The 19832-nt window shown below is 43.2% G+C and overlaps 1 protein-coding gene across 1 annotated transcript; it reads right to left on the bottom strand.

Annotated features, from left to right (window-relative positions):
* Positions 1 to 1070: 1070 nt before the first annotated feature.
* Positions 1071 to 9654, bottom strand: LOC129833414 (glial fibrillary acidic protein-like). The gene is made up of 9 exons (XM_055897999.1): positions 8988 to 9654; positions 4667 to 4727; positions 4434 to 4529; positions 4127 to 4288; positions 3803 to 3928; positions 3417 to 3637; positions 3146 to 3189; positions 2883 to 2968; positions 1071 to 2656 (listed from the first exon to the last, which is right to left on the bottom strand). Exons 1-9 carry the CDS (start codon positions 9512 to 9514, stop codon positions 2606 to 2608), a joined length of 1374 nt encoding a protein of 457 aa, XP_055753974.1. The 5' UTR covers positions 9515 to 9654; the 3' UTR covers positions 1071 to 2605.
* Between the last annotated feature and the right edge of the window lie 10178 nt (positions 9655 to 19832).

Genomic DNA, 19832 nt, shown 5'->3' with positions numbered 1-19832 from the left:
CCATTTTTCCATTCCAGCCATTACAATGAACCTGTCCTCCTATAGCTCCTCCCTCCAGCCTCCACTGATACACACACACTAACACACAGAAATACATTAGCTGTACGATGAGTAAAGGATGGCCTCTGCGTGACTGGGACTCCTATATACCTGCACCCCACATACATACACACGTACGCATGTCTCCTCCTTCAACTCCTTTCTGGCTGTTTGTCAGAAGGGGCCCAGAGAACAGTGTATATGGTGAGGTTGTGTGTGGGGGGCCACTGAGAGCACTTATATAATCTCTGTTTGAGTCATTGTCCACACAGGAAGACTCATAGAGTCTGGGCAGGGAGTGAAGTGAAGGGTCCTTGAGGGCTGAATGTGTGGATGGGTTGTTGGATCATTCAACACAGTGTTACAGTCTGACCCCGTCTGTGAGAGAATATACTGTCTATATGCTTCTGTAGGGGCCTGGGCAGAGCACTGACAATGACACTGACAAGTGACGATGACAGTACTGTAAATCTAGGCTTTGGTGCCGAACCCTCCCACCTCAATTCCCCTCGCCACTGGACAACAACCAACGTAGTGATGATGATGAACATTGACCCCTCCTGTCAATCTCAGCGGTCTGCCATGCCAGTCATCATCTCTCCCACATACCTCTAATGTGGAACCTGATACAGAGATTGGCTGTCACACTTAGTTATACTCATTCACCGCAGACAGATACCGCAAACAGGAGCCGACATATGGATGGATGATTATCATTATGATAAATGACACATGTTGATTATGACTATGTGGGTTCTATTGATTATGATCAATCAACAAGTGCCCAACTGTCCTCCTGAAATCTGGTGCCCCACACAACGAGTTTCTAACGTGGTGTACGCACATCAACAACTTGGAGGTGCTGGGAATATAAAATAAAGGTCCATCAGTGAGCTGGTACTGTATCTATCTTAATTTCATGAGCTCACACAATCATACAACGGTACACATTCAATCCAAGTAACAGCTTGTGTTAGACTAAAGAAAGCAAATAAAAACTGTCATTCACAAAAGACTCATTCAGACACAAATACTAATCAAACAAAATGGCTTTATTGTTGTTAGCGGGTTGTCATAATGTTGGTCAAATCTAAGGTTATATTCACATCTTGTAGGTTTTTCTTAGACCTACTGCAGTGTGGTTCAGCTGTGGCTACTGTAAGATGCAGACAAGGAGAGAATAAACAGTATCTAGAGCTGACGGATGAGGACACGAAGGCAAAGCAGAGGGACGGGAGATGTGAAAGAAAGGCAGGCACATTAGAAGACGGTTACGGTTTGTCCTTAGTGAAGAATGAAAAGCAGTCTGTAGGCACTATCTGTACTGAATGGTAGGTGACAGGGGTGTCAGTTTGTTTATGTCAGCAGGGGTTCTAAGCAGATGGAGAGAGCTGGGATTAACAGTTAGTGTTGTGACAGCCACCCGCCAACCCTCTTCCTCTCCTCCTCTCCTCCATCACTCCTCCTCTCCTCCAACCCTCCAACCCCCCTCCTCTCCTCCACCCTCCAAGCCCCCCCCCAGGGCTTCTTGGAGAGGGCTGTCGTCAGGGAGACACCATGTAACCCCACCCGCTCCACCACCACCAAGCTATCTCAGCAACACCCTCTTTTGTGTCTCTCTACAATCACTGACACTCCAGAGATGGGGCTGGGGGAGGAACAGGGGATTTCAGAGGTAAGGGTCTCGTCAATACTCCCTGTCTCACCTCCATCCTGTCCCTTTCACCCCTGGTGCGTAAGTGGATGTGCCCAGGCACTGTTCTAGTGTTAAAATATGATGTTGCAATGAAACAGTGGAACTAGAGGCACTGCATCCAGAGAGGGGGGGCAGTGTATGACGGAGGGATGAAATGGATATGGTGTTTGGCCCTAGAGGAGAGTTACATCAGCTTCTTTCTTTTCACCAACAGTTCTGCCAAAAAGCACTGTCATTCACACGTCATCTTCCTTGTCTGAGACCCATCCTGTCCACTGCTAACCCCAGCAACTGTACTTTCCTCTTGACTTCTCACATCCACTCAAACCACACAACTTCAGCACGACTCCTGTCACTAGCTGAATAACAATCACTACATTTCAAGGCCTCCTCTCTGGCTACTATCCAAACACAATGAGAATATTTCCCACTCTGATCTGTCACTATTATGAGCTGAACAAAAAATTCATTTCCAAGCATTAAGTCTGTTAATCACGAAGGGTAGTAGTTCAAGACCCTTCCTTCTAAGGTGCATGGCCACACTTCCCAGCACTAAAGCCTATCTCCAGTTACAGCAATAGAAAAATAATAATTTGGGGCAAAAATGCTAACAAGGATGCAATGAGGGATTTTTTTGTTATTTCAACAAAATGCAACTCCTAAGTATTTAATGATGTAGCATGGTCTGGGGGTGATGATGAAGAGGGGAGGAAGGGGATGGTGAGGTGGTTGCAACTGGGGGGACTTTGAGGTTTGGAGAAGAGGGAGGTGCCTGGTCAGGAAAGGGTATCATTATCATGCAAGGCCTCTAAGCGTTACTGGGGAGTGGGGACAGTATGACAGACATATAGCTAGCACCATTTGTGTCCTTTAAGGACTGTCAGGAATCTCCTTCCTCTCAGCTGTAGACTCCTTAATGATCTGAAACACAGAGAGCAGGGAACAGGGCATGTTAGGTTGTCGATGCAGCAGTAGGGAGGGACTGTCTATAAGTGATCGGAAAGCTTGTGAAATAGCATGTATTGAATAATACAATGTAGCATGCTGCCCTCTGGAGGAGCTAAGCAGGAAGCAAGCACATTCACACATCTGATATGGGAATAAATCCCCCATGGATTCATTCAATGATCTATGATGTTCTACATACCTCCCCGTCTCTAGTCTCCACAGTCCGCACTATGATGCTCCTCTTGACATGGGCCTCTGGAGAGAATTTAGTGTCCATACTGGTCTCTATACTCAGGGAGAGGGTGAGAGAGACCTTTAGCTTTCAGATGCCCATGAATCCAGTCAGAGCCGAATCCTAACTTGAGATTTATGCATCAGCACATCATTCATATGGCTGGGGTAAATTATTATATGCCATGATAGACTATGCTAATATGTCTGGGTCAGGATGCCCTTACTCACCTCTGAACTGCAGGTTGGAGAAGCTCTGCATTGGAACAGTGATCCTGAGGAAGAGGAAGAGAGAGTATCAGTAACTACCAGCCACCACCTATTGTCTTTTCTTTCTTCATCACGCTGTCTCCTCCCGACCATTATTTTTTCCCACTTTATTCCCTCCAACACCCTCTCTCTCCTTCCCTCCTCCCTCCTCTCTTCCTACCTTCTACCCTCCTTCCTCTCCACCCTCCTCTCCCTCCACCATCCTCCTCCCTCTCCACCGTTATCTCCTCACCTGCTCTCCTCTCCCTCCAGCAGCTTCCTGTAGGTAGCGATCTCTATGTCCAGGGCCAGTTTGACGTTGAGCAGTTCCTGGTACTCCCGCAGGTGTCTGGCCATCCCTTCCTTCAGAGTCTGGATCTCCTCCTCCAGATGACCCACCGTATCCTGGTAACCAGCAGTCTCCACGGAGAAACGGTCCTCCATCTCGCGCAGTTGCTGCTCCAGAGACTCATTCTGCAGGAGAGGAGGAAGCGAGGGAGAAGGAAAGGAAGGGGGAAGAGGTTTGGAAAGAGATGAAGGAGGAGAGGTGGTTCAGTTAGAGAGGGGAGTCATGGAACTCATGGTCTTCTCATGTCTCATTGTTGATACAGCACACTCTGCTCTGATTGGACAACTCACTGTTCCACGGAGCGCCTCCACATCACAGGTCATGGCCTGGAGCTGCCGGCGGTACTCGTTGCCCTCCTGTTTGGCCAATCGCAAGGCGTCTGCATTCCGAGTAGCTGCGTCGGTCAAGTCGGTAAACTGTGCATAACAACGAAAGGAGAGACAGGACAGTTTAAAAGTCTGCATCTTATAGTGTGTTGTCAATGTGTGCATTGTGCAACACCAGGCTGTATACATGTTTATCTGTATGGTAGTGGGTCTGCCTGTGTGTCTGCCTACAAGCGTACAGTAATGTCTGTACATGTATGTGCAATAGCCCAAGCTTTCTGATATGACCTTGGAGCGGTACCACTCCTCCGTCTCCTGAATGTTCGAGGAGGCCACGGACTCATACTGGACCCGGATGTCCCTCAGAGCAGCGGTCAGGTCTGGCTTGGACACATCCACATCCACATGGACATGCTGGGCCATCAGCTGCTCCTGCAGCTCACGCAGCTCCTATAGAGAACCAATCACATGCTTACAGGTTAAAGGTCACCTCTTTCACTCTCTGAATATTCACTATTTACTTTAGAGATGGAAACAGAGATTGGTCAGTAAGGACTAGAGATCGCCATAGAGACGAGGGGAAGCTGAAGCGCACCTCCTCGTGGATCTTCTTGAGGAAGGCAATCTCATCCTGCAGCGCGTCTATCTTCCTCTCCAACTGGACACGGTTCAGAGACGCCTCATCCACGTCCTACACACAGAGAATCCTTAGGTCAATGTGACATGTATATTCCTCATATAAAAACACGGGCTGTGAAGATCACATGCAAACAGGGACATGGTCAATAATAGTGAAATTGATACAAATGATGAGAGAAATGACCTCACCTGTCTAAAGGCGTTCAAGTTGCCCTCTGCATCCTGTCTAAGAACCATCTCATCTTGCAGTCTGATTGAAAGAGAAAGGGAGAGTGAGGAAAAATAGAAAACAGACAGATAAAAGGAGAGGCAGTGTTAGGGTGCACACTAAGTCCACTCATTGGTCACGCAAAGAGGATCAATGCATCTCAGATAAAACATAGTTTCAACCTATTCTCTATTGATACAAAGTCAATGAATCCCAGTCATGATCGCACCAATGACCCAATATATATGATCATGTTTTCCATCCAAAAAGGTGAAGGGATCATGATCAGCATATGATTAAATGTGTCTATGTATGAATATCTTTGTATACATAATGACATGAATAAACTGATGATAAGGACTGTGTGAGTACCACTTGTCTTCCATGCTGCAGTAGCAGAGTTGGCAGTAGGTGGGCTGAGCTCAGCGGAATGGAGAGCTTACACATCATTAGCCATTCACTTCTATACATCAGTCTGCCATCAGCCTTTCCCACCAAGGCGGAGTTTACGCATACAGAATGGAGCCAAAACACACACACACGAACATGCACAAACAAGCACACACACATGAACATGCATGCGCGCACACACACACACACACACACACACACACACACACACACACACACACACACACACACACACACACACACACACACACACACACACACACACACACACACTTCCAATCTCCATCTGCCACTATCTGCCCCACACTGAAACACACATGCTCACACACACTCAAACTCAGATGTATATTTCTTCAGAGACTGATGAATTGGTGTTAGAGAGTAGAGTTGGGAAACCAGCAGGAAACACTAACTGACCTCTAACCTTGTCAACCTTCACCATCGATACTCATGCTGAGCTCTAAGAGGTGAAAAGCAGCTGTTTGTTAATTTTTTAAATATTAGCTTTGGTGCTATTTTCACACGTATGTGGTGAATTTTCAAAACTCTTAGTACCAAACTAACACTTGTTAGTTATATTCAAAACCTTTTATTGTGTACTCATTTTGTTTGGAGACATCTTTCACCAAACAACCATTGATACTAAATATAAGGTTACTGTGAAATTGATTTAATCACCAAAACACAACACAATGATATCTTCTCAATTAAGTTGTTTTAACGACCAGTTAATGACAAATTGCCCTTTGAATGTAATTTTCTACAGTACTGTAAATTACAGTGCATTACACTGTTTTCACATTACATTTACATTTACATTTAAGTCATTTAGCAGACGCTCTTATCCAGAGCGACTTACAAATTGGTGCATTCACCTTATGACATCCAGTGGAACAGCCACTTTACAATAGTGCATCTAAATCTTTTAAGGGGGGGGGGGGGGGGTCAGAAGGATTGCTTTATCCTATCCTAGGTATTCCTTAAAGAGGTGGGGTTTCAGGTGTCTCCGGAAGGTGGTGATTGACTCCGCTGTCCTGGCGTCGTGAGGGAGTTTGTTCCACCATTGGGGTGCCAGAGCAGCGAACAGTTTTGACTGGGCTGAGCGGGAAACATTAGGCAATACACTTGTGTATTGCCTAATACACAATACACAACATTAGGCAATACACTTGCACTACCCATCAAAATTGACTGAAAATGACATTTCCATAATTTCTATCCCATGTGTGATCAAACGTGTGATCATTAAAGATATCTTCCATAATCATTGATGCAAAAATAAATGTATTGTTCAGATGTAATTACAACATAGGTGTATTGTAACCAAATTAAAGAAATGAAAGAAACATAGTGTTTAGCATTAGCTTGCATCAAGCCTGTCTTGAGCACTGTTTCAGTTTTAAATACTCAATATTTAGAAAAAAACGGACGACTTTAGTTAAGGCTGGGAATGTCAATACAATCAAACTAGCAAGGGCAGTTTTAATGATCTAAAGTTGTGCTGTTGCCACTGCCTGTAAACACACAGTCCAGTTCGAAGTAAATGATGGCAGGCCCATGTGGCAAATGGCTTATTTGCATTTCAGGCCTACTGTAACTCTGATTGGCTATGGCGCACCGGGCTGCGTAGACTCCGGGCTTGGACGAGACAGATGTTTATTGGGGTTTTTATTTACTGCAGTGTCTATTATTGTCCAAACGCACTGCCGCTTTCTCACTCTATATTGCTACAGAATTTTTACAAATGCCCTACTATACGTCATTCCCAAACATTCTATGAATTTCTGAAAACGTGAAAATTACCATATCTAAATGCTCTCTTGTCCGACTTCTAAAAAAAGTGTCATATTCTTCCTGGGGGTGTATATGAACAGATGTCAGTTCCACTTTAAGGCAAAACAGGTCTACGCAAAGTATAGTCATTGTTTTCAGGGAGGTATGCCCATGACGATAGGAGGGACAGGAGGCAGACTCAGGCCTTTAAAGTATTTTTTTACTCTCCAGCCAAATACGCTGTAGGTTGATAAGTGATAATGCACTGACCTATGACCCCTAAAATGCTGATACTGCACTCTGCCTTTGTATGACAAACAACTATATGGGTAATGCAATAGAAAAGTACAGTATCTACAATCTAAATGTGTTTATCCAACCTGTTGGCTGTCTCATGGTGTGTGTGAGGGTATGTTATGATCGGGATGGCCTGACCTCAGAACCAGATAGAATACCAAGGCAAACTGCACAAACTTCACTTAGTAACTTCACTTACTGCTGTTTGCGTTGATTCTTACGTGGATTTTGTAGCTACTGCACATTTGAAACTCAATGTTCTTTGAAAACGGAAGATAATTGAATCAGGAGACTACATAGCCTGATTTCAGTCTTAACTCAATTTGACCAAATGTGTAGTTACTGCTGTTTTCAATTGTATGACAGAGAACATCTCTGATCTTCTCAATATCAGATTCTAAATGTTTTGCAGTGAAGTAAAATCCTAATAGTCAAATCAAAGTGTATTGGTTGCGTACACAGATTTGCAGATGTTATCGCAGGTGCACTAGTACTGGTGCCCATTGTGTAATTTTTCTCTGCATTGTAGGGAAGGGACCATAAGTAAGCATTTCACTGATAATCTACACCTGTTGTTTAAGAAGTGACAAATACAATTTTATTTGATTTGTGCAGCAAAATGCTTATAAAATGCTTATAAATGCTTCATCATCATAATAGTAAATTATAGTATATATATATTTATACTTTACAAACATACTTTTTCATTATTTAGTTCTCTAAAACTGCAGTAGAAAAAAAATCTAAAATCTATAGGTTACGTGATTAAACGGTTAAATGATTATCAATGAAGAGCAGTCGGTTAATAGTAAAATGTATTTAAAAATGAGAAGACAATCATAGCAAACGTAAAGTGAGCATTGCATTGTGAAAAGCAATTACTTCAAACAAACATATATTGCATTGTGAATGTGAAACATGTATTTCAAGAGGAAACACTAATTAAGTTTGGTAAAAAAGTGACTGTATGATTTGATGTTGTACTTACTCAATTGATTTGAGAAATGACTGCCTTTCTGATGATGTGGTTTGAGTTCTGTACTAAATGTTATGTTAAAATATATATGTTAAAATATACCACATACTGCACCAAGGCAAAGATCTGTAATCAGAGAGCAGTGACACTCACACGCACACGTCCGTGATCCATAGTATACACAGGCTCAGAAACCAATACACTTAGATGTTCCCTTTGTCCTTGGCAACAACAAAAAACACCCTGTGAAAACATAAGCTATAACCTCATAACTATAAACTATACCACTTAAGCAATAAACCAATAAACATAACTTAGAAGCGTGTATTTTATGAATGAGTATTAAGGGGGATCAGGCAACAACAGAACATCTGCCTGGCTCCCTGGTCTCTTTGTGGAAATCAGCTCTAATGTGTTTCCTCCATTCCTCCACACTCATTGAATGGCTGTAGGGGTCTGGTCAGGATCAAGTTTAGAAAGAGGGACACACATTGAGTAACGCTTTCTCAGAGCACAGTGTTTTCAATAACTAACAAGCCAAAGCATCTACTGAGCAATTTTATCATGTAACACGATATCCAGTTATACTGAATTGTGATATGGCAACTATCCACTTGTTGGTTTTAGACTGTAGCAAAGATTCCAATTCAAAATGAACATATTGACCAAAACACATGCCAAACACTAGGAATCCACTAAATCAAATTCCGAATAAACTTTTAAGTGGACAGACTGCTGAAGCAATTAGAACTCCACAATATCAATTGGAACTCCAAAATACTAAAACAAAGTAGACTGATCAGTGACAAATTGTAATGATGGAAATGAGACTGCCTCATTCTCACCTCTGTTTGAGCATGGCCACGTCAGCAGCCATGTTGTCCCTCTCTATCTCCAGCCGGGCCTTCCCAGCGCTGAGTCCGTCCACCTGCCTGCGCAGCTCCATCAGCTCCTCCTGGAAGATGTCCCCCAGACGGCTGGGCTCCTTCCCCCTCAGTTGGTTCAGCTCCGTCACCAGCACCGTGTTCTGCTGCTCCAGGAAGCGCACCTTCTCTATAAAGCTGGCGAAGCGGTCGTTCAGACCCATCATCTCCACCTTCTCGTTGGTGCGTGTCTCCCGGTACTGGGCCTTGAGGAGTGAGTCAGCCGAGAAGTCCAGCCGGTTCCCAGGGGTCCCCAGGAGCAGGGCCCCTCCAGCCGACCCCAGGGAGAGACGGGAAATGGTGCTGGAGTGGGTCAGGTGGCGGGGACTCCCATGGAGGGAGAAGCGGCTGGAGGAGAGACTGCTGAGCCGCACGCCCCCACCCACACTGCCGGCCCCCTGGGGCCCGAAACGCTTCCTGTAAGACGACAGGACTCTCTGACTCTCCATGGCTGGAATGAAACCCTGTCAGGGCACACACATGCCTTTTATAGGGATAGACATCCGCATCCTGAGAGAGAGTACACAGGGAGGGGCGAAAGGGACGGGCCGGTCACTGAATAGGATAGAGAGAGGGACAGACAGAAAGAGAGAGTGAGAGACAGACAGAGAGAGAGAGAGAAAGAAAGAGAGAGAGAGAGAGAGAGAGAGAGAGAGAGAGAGAGAGAGAGAGAGAGAGAGAGAGAGAGAGAGAGAGAGAGAGAGAGAGAGAGAGAGAGAGAAAGGAGGGTGGTTTATGTGACACTCAAAAGCTGTGTGCCAGGGATTGTTTGTGCTCGTCCACTCAGCTACAAATGTCTCCTGGCCTTTCTCTCTCTCCCTCTCTCTCTCGTCCTTGTTTGAATAGGATTTGGTGCGATAGAGCTTGGCTACCAAATCAAAGCTGCCTCCCACACATGCTCAGTCACACAGACACAGATGGGGACAGAGTGTGATTGAAAGGGAAGAAAAGAAGCAGGGAGGTGAAGGAATGAGATCTCTTTTCCTCCATCCCTGTTAGTTGGTGACTAATAGGGTCAGAAAAAGAGAGGGACAGAGAAAAAGGGGACAGAGAGAGGGTCAGATAGTAGCTGTGTTCTTGTGTGGCACTCTGTTTCGCTTGGCGTCCAAAATATCCCACTAAGCCTTTCAGATGTATTGGTATTACTCTGATTGGCTCGCGCCACTCTGTGTGTGACAGCAGCACCGTCTAGGAGCATCTCGCACCCCATCCCTGTTCCTCTGCTCCTCTTAATTCTTCTCCTTGTCTGAGTCAAAATGGGAATAAGTACAATTACATAACACAGCAAGAAAAGAGCAAGTTGGTTAAGGTTGACTCTCTTTCTTGTCTTATCTAGGTACATCAAATAGAAGTCAAGAACAGTTATTCAATTATTGAATATCTGCTTTGACCACAGTATGTCCAAACTATTGTGAGATACTGAAGACAAAAGTAGGAGAGCAAACAGAGGGGAGTAGAAACAAGATCACGTTATAATAGCTAAATGGCATTATTAGATTAACTCTAATTCAACAGCTGACTCGCATATCAGTATGCAAAAATCATACTGGAAAACTTTTTATAATCATTGTCCTTGTAGTCATGGATACATAATAAATGCCAGTGTACTAAACAGTCAACAAGTGACACCATTACAGTGTGCTAGCCGATTGGAAAGGCTTTGGGGCCACAGGGCTGAACAGTAGCAGTAACATCTCCACCTCTTTGTCCCCCCTGGAGTTTCTGACAGGCTACAGATGGATACATAAGACCTATAGACCACATCTATCAGTGGGTTGGAGTGCTTCTCTTTGGACAGACACACAGCCACACACAGGAGCATGGCAACATAACACACACACATTATTAATCCGTCACTATCACTACCATTATTAACTGTGATCAACTACAAAGGAAGCTATGTGTCAGAGGATGGGCCAGTAAGACCAGAGGCAGCCAGTTGGATTGCAGCCTCTTAGCAACAATACGACCACTCCCTCTTCCACAAGTCACATCTCATAAAGCCCTGTTGTAAGTGATGGCAGCTCATTCAATCAGACTTAATGACTGCTTAGCCTGAAAAGAGGGCAATTGGACCTGGAGAAAGAAGTCTGTGTTGGGCATGGTCAAAAAGCCCAACGAGTTCTGAGTACCCATCCAAACAACAATATGTATGGCAAAGTAAGTATTAGGTTACTATAAAGGGAACCACCTAGTCAGCATCTTCCACATTTAACCTAAACCCTCTGGATCTGAGCAGTGCCTTAATTGATGTCATCAGCACCCAAGAGTAGTTGTTGGGGATGAATGACCTTTCTCTAGCACAGAACGACAGGTTATTCAACCTTGCTGGCTCAGGGATTCAAACCAGCAACCTTTCAGTTACTAGCCCAACGCTCTTAACCACTAGGCTACCTGAGGGTGAGACAGACTGTGAGTTATTAGATAGTTGAAACTTTCACAGGACTCCAGCAGATGGATGGTTGGAGAATGGGGGAATTGGACGTAAAACCTAGTCTGAACCCGACAAACCAGCAGCCAGTCTGTTACGAATCAATTTCCATCCATTGTCATGGCAACCCCAGGGCCAGTTACTTCAAAACATGTTAAACTCTTGTTGACTCTCATCTAATAGGGATGTGACTCTGGGATGGGATGAAGCCTTATATAAACATCCACAGCTATTATACAGTCATGCTGCCCAGATATGATCCTAACATGCTCTAACAACTATGATCTCTCAAGCTACTATACCAGCAGATCCTAGGGCATTTCCATCCTGCTCGCCTCTGTTCCCCCTCTCCCCTCCAACCAACTCTGGCCCTGCAACAGGTAGTAAAACCCACATCGCAGACCATAGAAACCCTATTTGTTACCAACACACTCTGTTAAAAGAAATGTGTAACCAGTGGGAACCAGTATGACTGGAAGACTGTAAATACAGAAAACAACAGAGTGACTTGAATTCCAATTGGTCCCTGTTGATAGAGGTTAACTGAGCGGGCCCACTGTACGTTTTACAAGCTTACATCTAGCAGGATTAATAACGTGGTCTCATCATTAAGGTGACACTAATTGTATCGCCCCCTGGATTTCTGAGACAGTCACTGTGGTTGCCTCAGATCTGGTCACTTAGGCAATATCTGTCAGAGGAGAAACATTCAGAAAGAGAGAAAGTTGGAAAGAGACAAGAGAGAGAGAGAGAGAGAGAGAGAGAGAGAGAGAGAGAGAGAGAGAGAGAGAGAGAGAGAGAGAGAGAGAGAGAGAGAGAGAGAGAGAGAGAGAGAGAGAGAGAGAGAGAGAGAGAGAGAGAGAGAGAGAGAGAGAGAGAGAGAGAGAGAGAGAGAAAGATATAGAGAGAGAGATTGGTCGCAGTGAAAGAGGGTGTCCCCCTCTCTCCTCTCAGAGCCGGTGGAAGGCCAACAAAACATCTGATTCCTGTGGGGCAACATGAGGAGGAGCCCATCTCATTTGCAAGGAGCAGAAGAAAAGATGCCTTTCCTGGGTGTAGAGCAGAATCTTAATGCTGTTTCTCCAGACAGATCTCCCTCCAGAACCACAGGGACGCCAGCTCTGTTTGCCTGCACACGGCTCCCCCCACCTCACCATTCAGGCCTTTTAGACCCTTTCTGTTACTGCTGGTTCAAACCCCTTTCCCCTCTCTCCTATGGGAGCTACCCTACCTCAGACCCCCTTGCATCCCCAGCCTCCTGTCTATGTAAATGAGCACACCCCAAATTCTGACCATTCAGCTGGATACACCTCATCCCCCACCCACAACAAAACTCACACAGCAGCCCCTCCTTCTCCACTAGATTAAGCGCGCCCCATCAACTCAATGATATGGGCCCCCAGTCAGCTCAATCACGTATAAATCCCCCCGTCCCATTACTTAATCTTAGTCCTCACATGGAGCTCAGGGACCCGGGACCCCATCCTCTCTGCCAACAAAGAGCCCATTGATAACAGCAGAGCCCGGGGAATGGGGGTCCCAGTGGCCCATGGGTCTCACCTCAACTCACACACACATACTATACCCACACACAGCATGCAGTGTACTAATCACTGATGTGCAGTATCACTGATGTGCATTATCACCGATGTGCATTATCACTGATGTGCATTATCACTGATGTGCAGTATCACCGATGTGCAATATCACTGAAGTACAATATCACTGATGTGCATTATCACTGATGTACAATATCACTGATGTGCATTATCACTGATGTACAATATCACTGATGTGCATTATCACTGATGTGCATTATCACTGATGTACAGTATCACCGATGTGCAATATCAGTGATGTACAATATCACTGATGTGCATTATCACTGATGTACAATATCACTGATGTGCAGTATCACCGGTGTGCATTATCACTGATGTACAATATCACTGATGTACAGTATCACCGATGTGCAGTATCACTGATGTACAGTATCACTGATGTGCATTATCACTGATGTGCAGTATCACCGATGTGCATTATCACCGATGTACAGTATCACCGATGTGCAATATCACTGATGTGCATTATCACTGATGTACAGTTTCACCGATGTGCATGATCACTGATGTACAATATCACTGATGTGCAGTATCACTGATGTGCATTATCACTGATGTACAATATCACTGATGTGTAGTATCACCGATGTGCATTATCACTGATGTACAATATCACCGATGTACAATATCACTGATGTGCAGTATCACTGATGTACAGTATCACCGATGTGCATGATCACTGATGTGCATGATCACCGATGTGCATTATCGCTGATGTACAATATCACTGATGTGCATGATCACCGATGTGCATTATCACTGATGTACAGTATCACTGATGTGCAGTATCACTGATGTGCATTATCACTGATGTACAATATCGCTGATGTGCAGTATCACCGATGTGCATTATCACTGATGTACAATATCACTGATGTGCAGTATCACTGATGTGCATTATCACTGATGTACAGTATCACTGATGTACAGTATCACCAATGTGCATGATCACTGATGTACAATATCACTGATGTGCAGTATCACTGATGTGCATTATCACTGATGTACAATATCACTGATGTGTAGTATCACCGATGTGCATTATCACTGATGTACAATATTACCGATGTGCATTATCACTGATGTACAATATCACTGATGTGCAGTATCACTGATGTACAGTATCACCGATGTGCATTATCACTGATGTGCATGATCACCGATGTGCATTATCGCTGATGTACAATATCACCGATGTGCATTATCACTGATGTGCAGTATCACCGATGTGCAATATCACTGATGTGCAGTATCACTGATGTGCATTATCACTGATGTGCATTATCACTGATGTGCAGTATCACAGATGTACAGTATCACTGATGTGCATGATCACTGATGTGCATTATCACCGATGTGCATTATCACTGATGTACAGTATCACCGATGTGCATGATCACTGATGTGCATGATCACCGATGTGCATTATCACTGATGTACAGTATCACTGATGTGCAGTATCACTGATGTGCATTATCACAGATGTGCATTATCACTGATGTGCAGTATCACTGATGTGCATTATCACTGATGTACAGTATCACTGATGTACAGTATCACTGATGTGCAGTATCACTGATGTGCAGTATCACTGATGTACAATATCACTGATGTGCAGTATCACCGATGTGCATTATCACTGATGTGCAGTATCACTGATGTACAGTATCACTGATGTGCATGCTAGCATTAGCACAGGCCCTCTCAGGTATGATGAGACGTTGTATGTAGTTGTTAGTGGTGGAAGGTGCAGTTGTGAAATCGTAATATGCCAGATGTGGCTGCATAGGTCCAGTCTCCGCTGGTACCCCCTGTGTGTGTGTGTTGGGAGCTTAACTGGAGCAGACAGGCAGGCTGAATTACTGATTATGACTCAGCACCACTGGGTCCAAACTGAATGTGGTCACAAAGAGGAGCCTGGGGAGCCAGTTTAGCCTCTGTCCAGCAGTCTGCCTGTCAGCACTAATGCTGGGCCCAAGCGGCCCAGAGACATACCTAACAAACTAAACTGCATAACAAACAGACCCAGACACATAGCACACTAAGAGAACCACATACCTTCCAAACACTACCACTGACCACAATAACATACTGACTACAATAACTCACTGACCACAATAACACTACCACTGAACCCAATAACACTACCACTGACTACAATAACACTACCACTGACTACAATAACACTACCACTGACTACAATAACACTACCACTGACTACAATAACACTACCACTGATCACAATAACACTACCACTGACCACAATAACACTACCACTGACCACAATAACACTACCACTGACTACAATAACACTACCACTGACTACAATAACACTACCACTGACTACAATAACACTACTACTGACTACAATAACACTACCACTGATCACAATAACACTACCACTGATCACAATAACACTACCACTGATCACAATAACACTACCACTGATCACAATAACACTACCACTGACTACAATAATACTACCACTGACTACAATAACACTACCACTGACTACAATAACACTACCACTGACTACAATAACACTACTACTGACTACAATAACACTACCACTGATCACAATAACACTACCACTGATCACAATAACACTACCACTGATCACAATAACACTACCACTGACTACAATAACACTACCACTGACCACAATAACACTACCACTGATCACAATAACACTACCACTGATCACAATAACACTACCACTGATCACAATAACACTACCACTGATCACAATAACACTACCACTGACTACAATAATACTACCACTGACTACAATAACACTACCACTGACTACAATAACACTACCACTGACTACAATAACATACTGACCACAATAACACTACCACTGACCACAATAACATACTGACCACAATAACACTACCACTGATCACAATAACACTACCACTGACTACAATAATACTACCACTGACTACAATAACATACTGACCTCAATAACACTACCACTGACTACAATAACACTACCACTGACTACAATAACACTACCACTGACCACAATAACACTACCACTGATCACAATAACACTACCACTGACCTCAATAACACTACCACTGACTACAATAACACTACCACTGACTACAATAACACTACCACTGACTACAATAACACTACCACTGACCACAATAACACTACCACTGACCTCAATAACACTACCACTGACTACAATAACACTACCACTGACTACAATAACACTACCACTGACTACAATAACACTACCACTGACTACAATAACACTACCACTGACCACAATAACACTACCACTGACCACAATAACACTACCACTGATCACAATAACACTACCACTGACTACAATAACACTACCACTGACTACAATAACACTACCACTGATCACAATAACACTACCACTGACCACAATAACATTACCACTGATCACAATAACACTACCACTGATCACAATAACACTACCACTGACTACAATAACACTACCACTGACTACAATAACACTACCACTGATCACAATAACACTACCACTGACTACAATAACATTACCACTGACTACAATAACACTACCACTGATCACAATAACACTACCACTGACTACAATAATACTACCACTGACTACAATAACATACTGACCTCAATAACACTACCACTGACCACAATAACACTACCACTGACCACAATAACATTACCACTGACTACAATAACACTACCACTGACCTCAATAACACTACCACTGACTACAATAACACTACCACTGACTACAATAACACTACCACTGACTACAATAACACTACCACTGATCACAATAACACTACCACTGATCACAATAACACTACCACTGACCCCAATAACACTACCACTGACTACAATAACACTACCACTGACTACAATAACACGACCACTGACTACAATAACACTACCACTGACTACAATAACACTACCACTGACTACAATAACACTACCACTGACTACAATAACACTACCACTGACTACAATAACACTACCACTGACTACAATAACACTACCACTGACCACAATAACACTACCACTGACCACAATAACACTACCACTGATCACAATAATACTACCACTGACTACAATAACACTACCACTGATCACAATAACACTACCACTGACTACAATAACACTACCACTAACTACAATAACACTACCACTGATCACAATAATACTACCACTGACTACAATAACACTACCACTGACTACAATAACACTACCACTGACTACAATAACACTACCACTGACTACAATAACATACTGACCTCAATAACACTACCACTGACTACAATAACACTACCACTGACTACAATAACACTACCACTGATCACAATAACACTACCACTGATCACAATAACACTACCACTGACTACAATAACACTACCACTGACTACAATAACACTACCACTGACTACAATAACACTACCACTGACTACAATAACACTACCACTGACTACAATAACACTACCACTGACTACAATAACACTACCACTGACTACAATAACACTACCACTGACTACAATAATACTACCACTGACTACAATAACACTACCACTGACTACAATAACACTACCACTGACTACAATAACACTACCACTGACTACAGTAACACTACCACTGATCACAATAACACTACCACTGACTACAATAACACTACCACTGACCACAATAACACTACCACGGACTACAATAACACTACCACTGACCACAATAACACTACCACTGACTACAATAACACTACCACTGACTACAATAACACTACCACTGATCACAATAACACTACCACTGACTACAATAATACTACCACTGACTACAATAACACTACCACTGATCACAATAACACTGACCACAATAACATTACCACTGACTACAATAACACTACCACTGACTAAAATAACACTACCACTGACTACAATAACACTACCACTAACTACAATAACACTACCACTGACTAAAATAACACTACCACTGACCACAATAACACTACCACTGATCACAATAACACTACCACTGACTACAATAACACTACCACTGACCACAATAACACTACCACTGACCACAATAACACTACCACTGTTCAATAATACTACCACTGATCACAATAACACTACCACTGACTACAATAACACTACCACTGACCCCAATAACACTACCACTGACTACAATAACACTACCACTGACTACAATAACATTACCACTGACTACAATAACACTACCACTGATCACAATAACACTACCACTGATCACAATAACACTACCACTGACTACAATAACACTACCACTGACCACAATAACACTACCACTGACTACAATAACACTACCACTGACTACAATAACACTACCACTGACTACAATAACACTACTACTGACTACAATAACACTACCACTGATCACAATAACACTACCACTGACTACAATAACATACTGACCACAACAACACTACCACTGACTACAATAACACTACCACTGACTACAATAACACTACCACTGACTACAATAACATACTGACCTCAATAACACTACCACTGACTACAATAACACTACCACTGACTACAATAACACTACCACTGATCACAATAATACTACCACTGACTACAATAACACTACCACTGACTACAATAACACTACCACTGACTACAATAACACTACCACTGACTACAATAACACTACCACTGACTACAATAACACTACCACTGAACCCAATAACACTACCACTGACTACAATAACACTACCACTGACTACAATAACACTACCACTGATCACAATAATACTACCACTGATCACAATAACACTACCACTGACCACAATAACACTACCACTGACTACAATAACACTACCACTGATCACAATAATACTACCACTGACTACAATAACACTACCACTGACTACAATAACACTACCACTGACTACAATAACACTACCACTGATCACAATAACACTACCACTGACCACAATAACACTACCACTGACTACAATAACACTACCACTGATCACAATAACACTACCACTGACTACAATAACACTACCACTGATCACAATAACACTACCACTGACTACAATAACACTACCACTGACTACAATAACACTACCACTGACTACAATAACACTACCACTGATCACAATAATACTACCACTGACCACAATAACACTACCACTGACCACAATAACACTACCACTGATCACAATAATACTACCACTGACTACAATAACACTACCACTGATCACAATAATACTACCACTGATCACAATAACACTACCACTGACCACAATAACACTACCACTGACTACAATAACACTACCACTGATCACAATAATACTACCACTGATCACAATAACACTACCACTGACCACAATAACACTACCACTGATCACAATAACACTACCACTGACTACAATAACACTACCACTGATCACAATAACACTACCACTGACTACAATAACACTACCACTGACTACAATAACACTACCACTGATCACAATAATACTACCACTGACCACAATAACACTACCACTGACTACAATAACACTACCACTGATCACAATAACACTGCCATTAACCACATCAACAGACCTGCAGGCCACATGAAGTGGTGCATTGCAGGTGTAGGGGAAGGTTATGTAACTGGTATCAGATCCTGGTAGTCAGGGGCCATGGGTCAGATCTACAGGAAGAAAATGGAACAAGCAATATGCTAAAACAC

Source organism: Salvelinus fontinalis, chromosome 34, assembly GCF_029448725.1.
Source record: "Salvelinus fontinalis isolate EN_2023a chromosome 34, ASM2944872v1, whole genome shotgun sequence".
Taxonomy (NCBI): Eukaryota; Metazoa; Chordata; class Actinopteri; order Salmoniformes; family Salmonidae; genus Salvelinus; species Salvelinus fontinalis.
Note: the sequence above shows the minus strand (reverse complement) of the source record. Positions and strands in the feature narration are given on the sequence as shown.

What these genes read in the sequence shown, in the direction of transcription:
- LOC129833414 (XM_055897999.1), bottom strand. Translation starts at nt 9,514, where the DNA reads ATGGAGAGTCAGAGAGTCCTGTCGTCTTACAGGAAGCGTTTCGGGCCC. An exon ending in AGGAGTGGTACCGCTCCAAG is followed by an intron (nt 3,929 to 4,126) that starts GTCATATCAGAA and finishes TGTTATGCACAG; the next exon opens with TTTACCGACTTGACCGACGC. An exon ending in CTCCAACCTGCAGTTCAGAG is followed by an intron (nt 2,969 to 3,145) that starts GTGAGTAAGGGC and finishes CCCTGAGTATAG; the next exon opens with AGACCAGTATGGACACTAAA.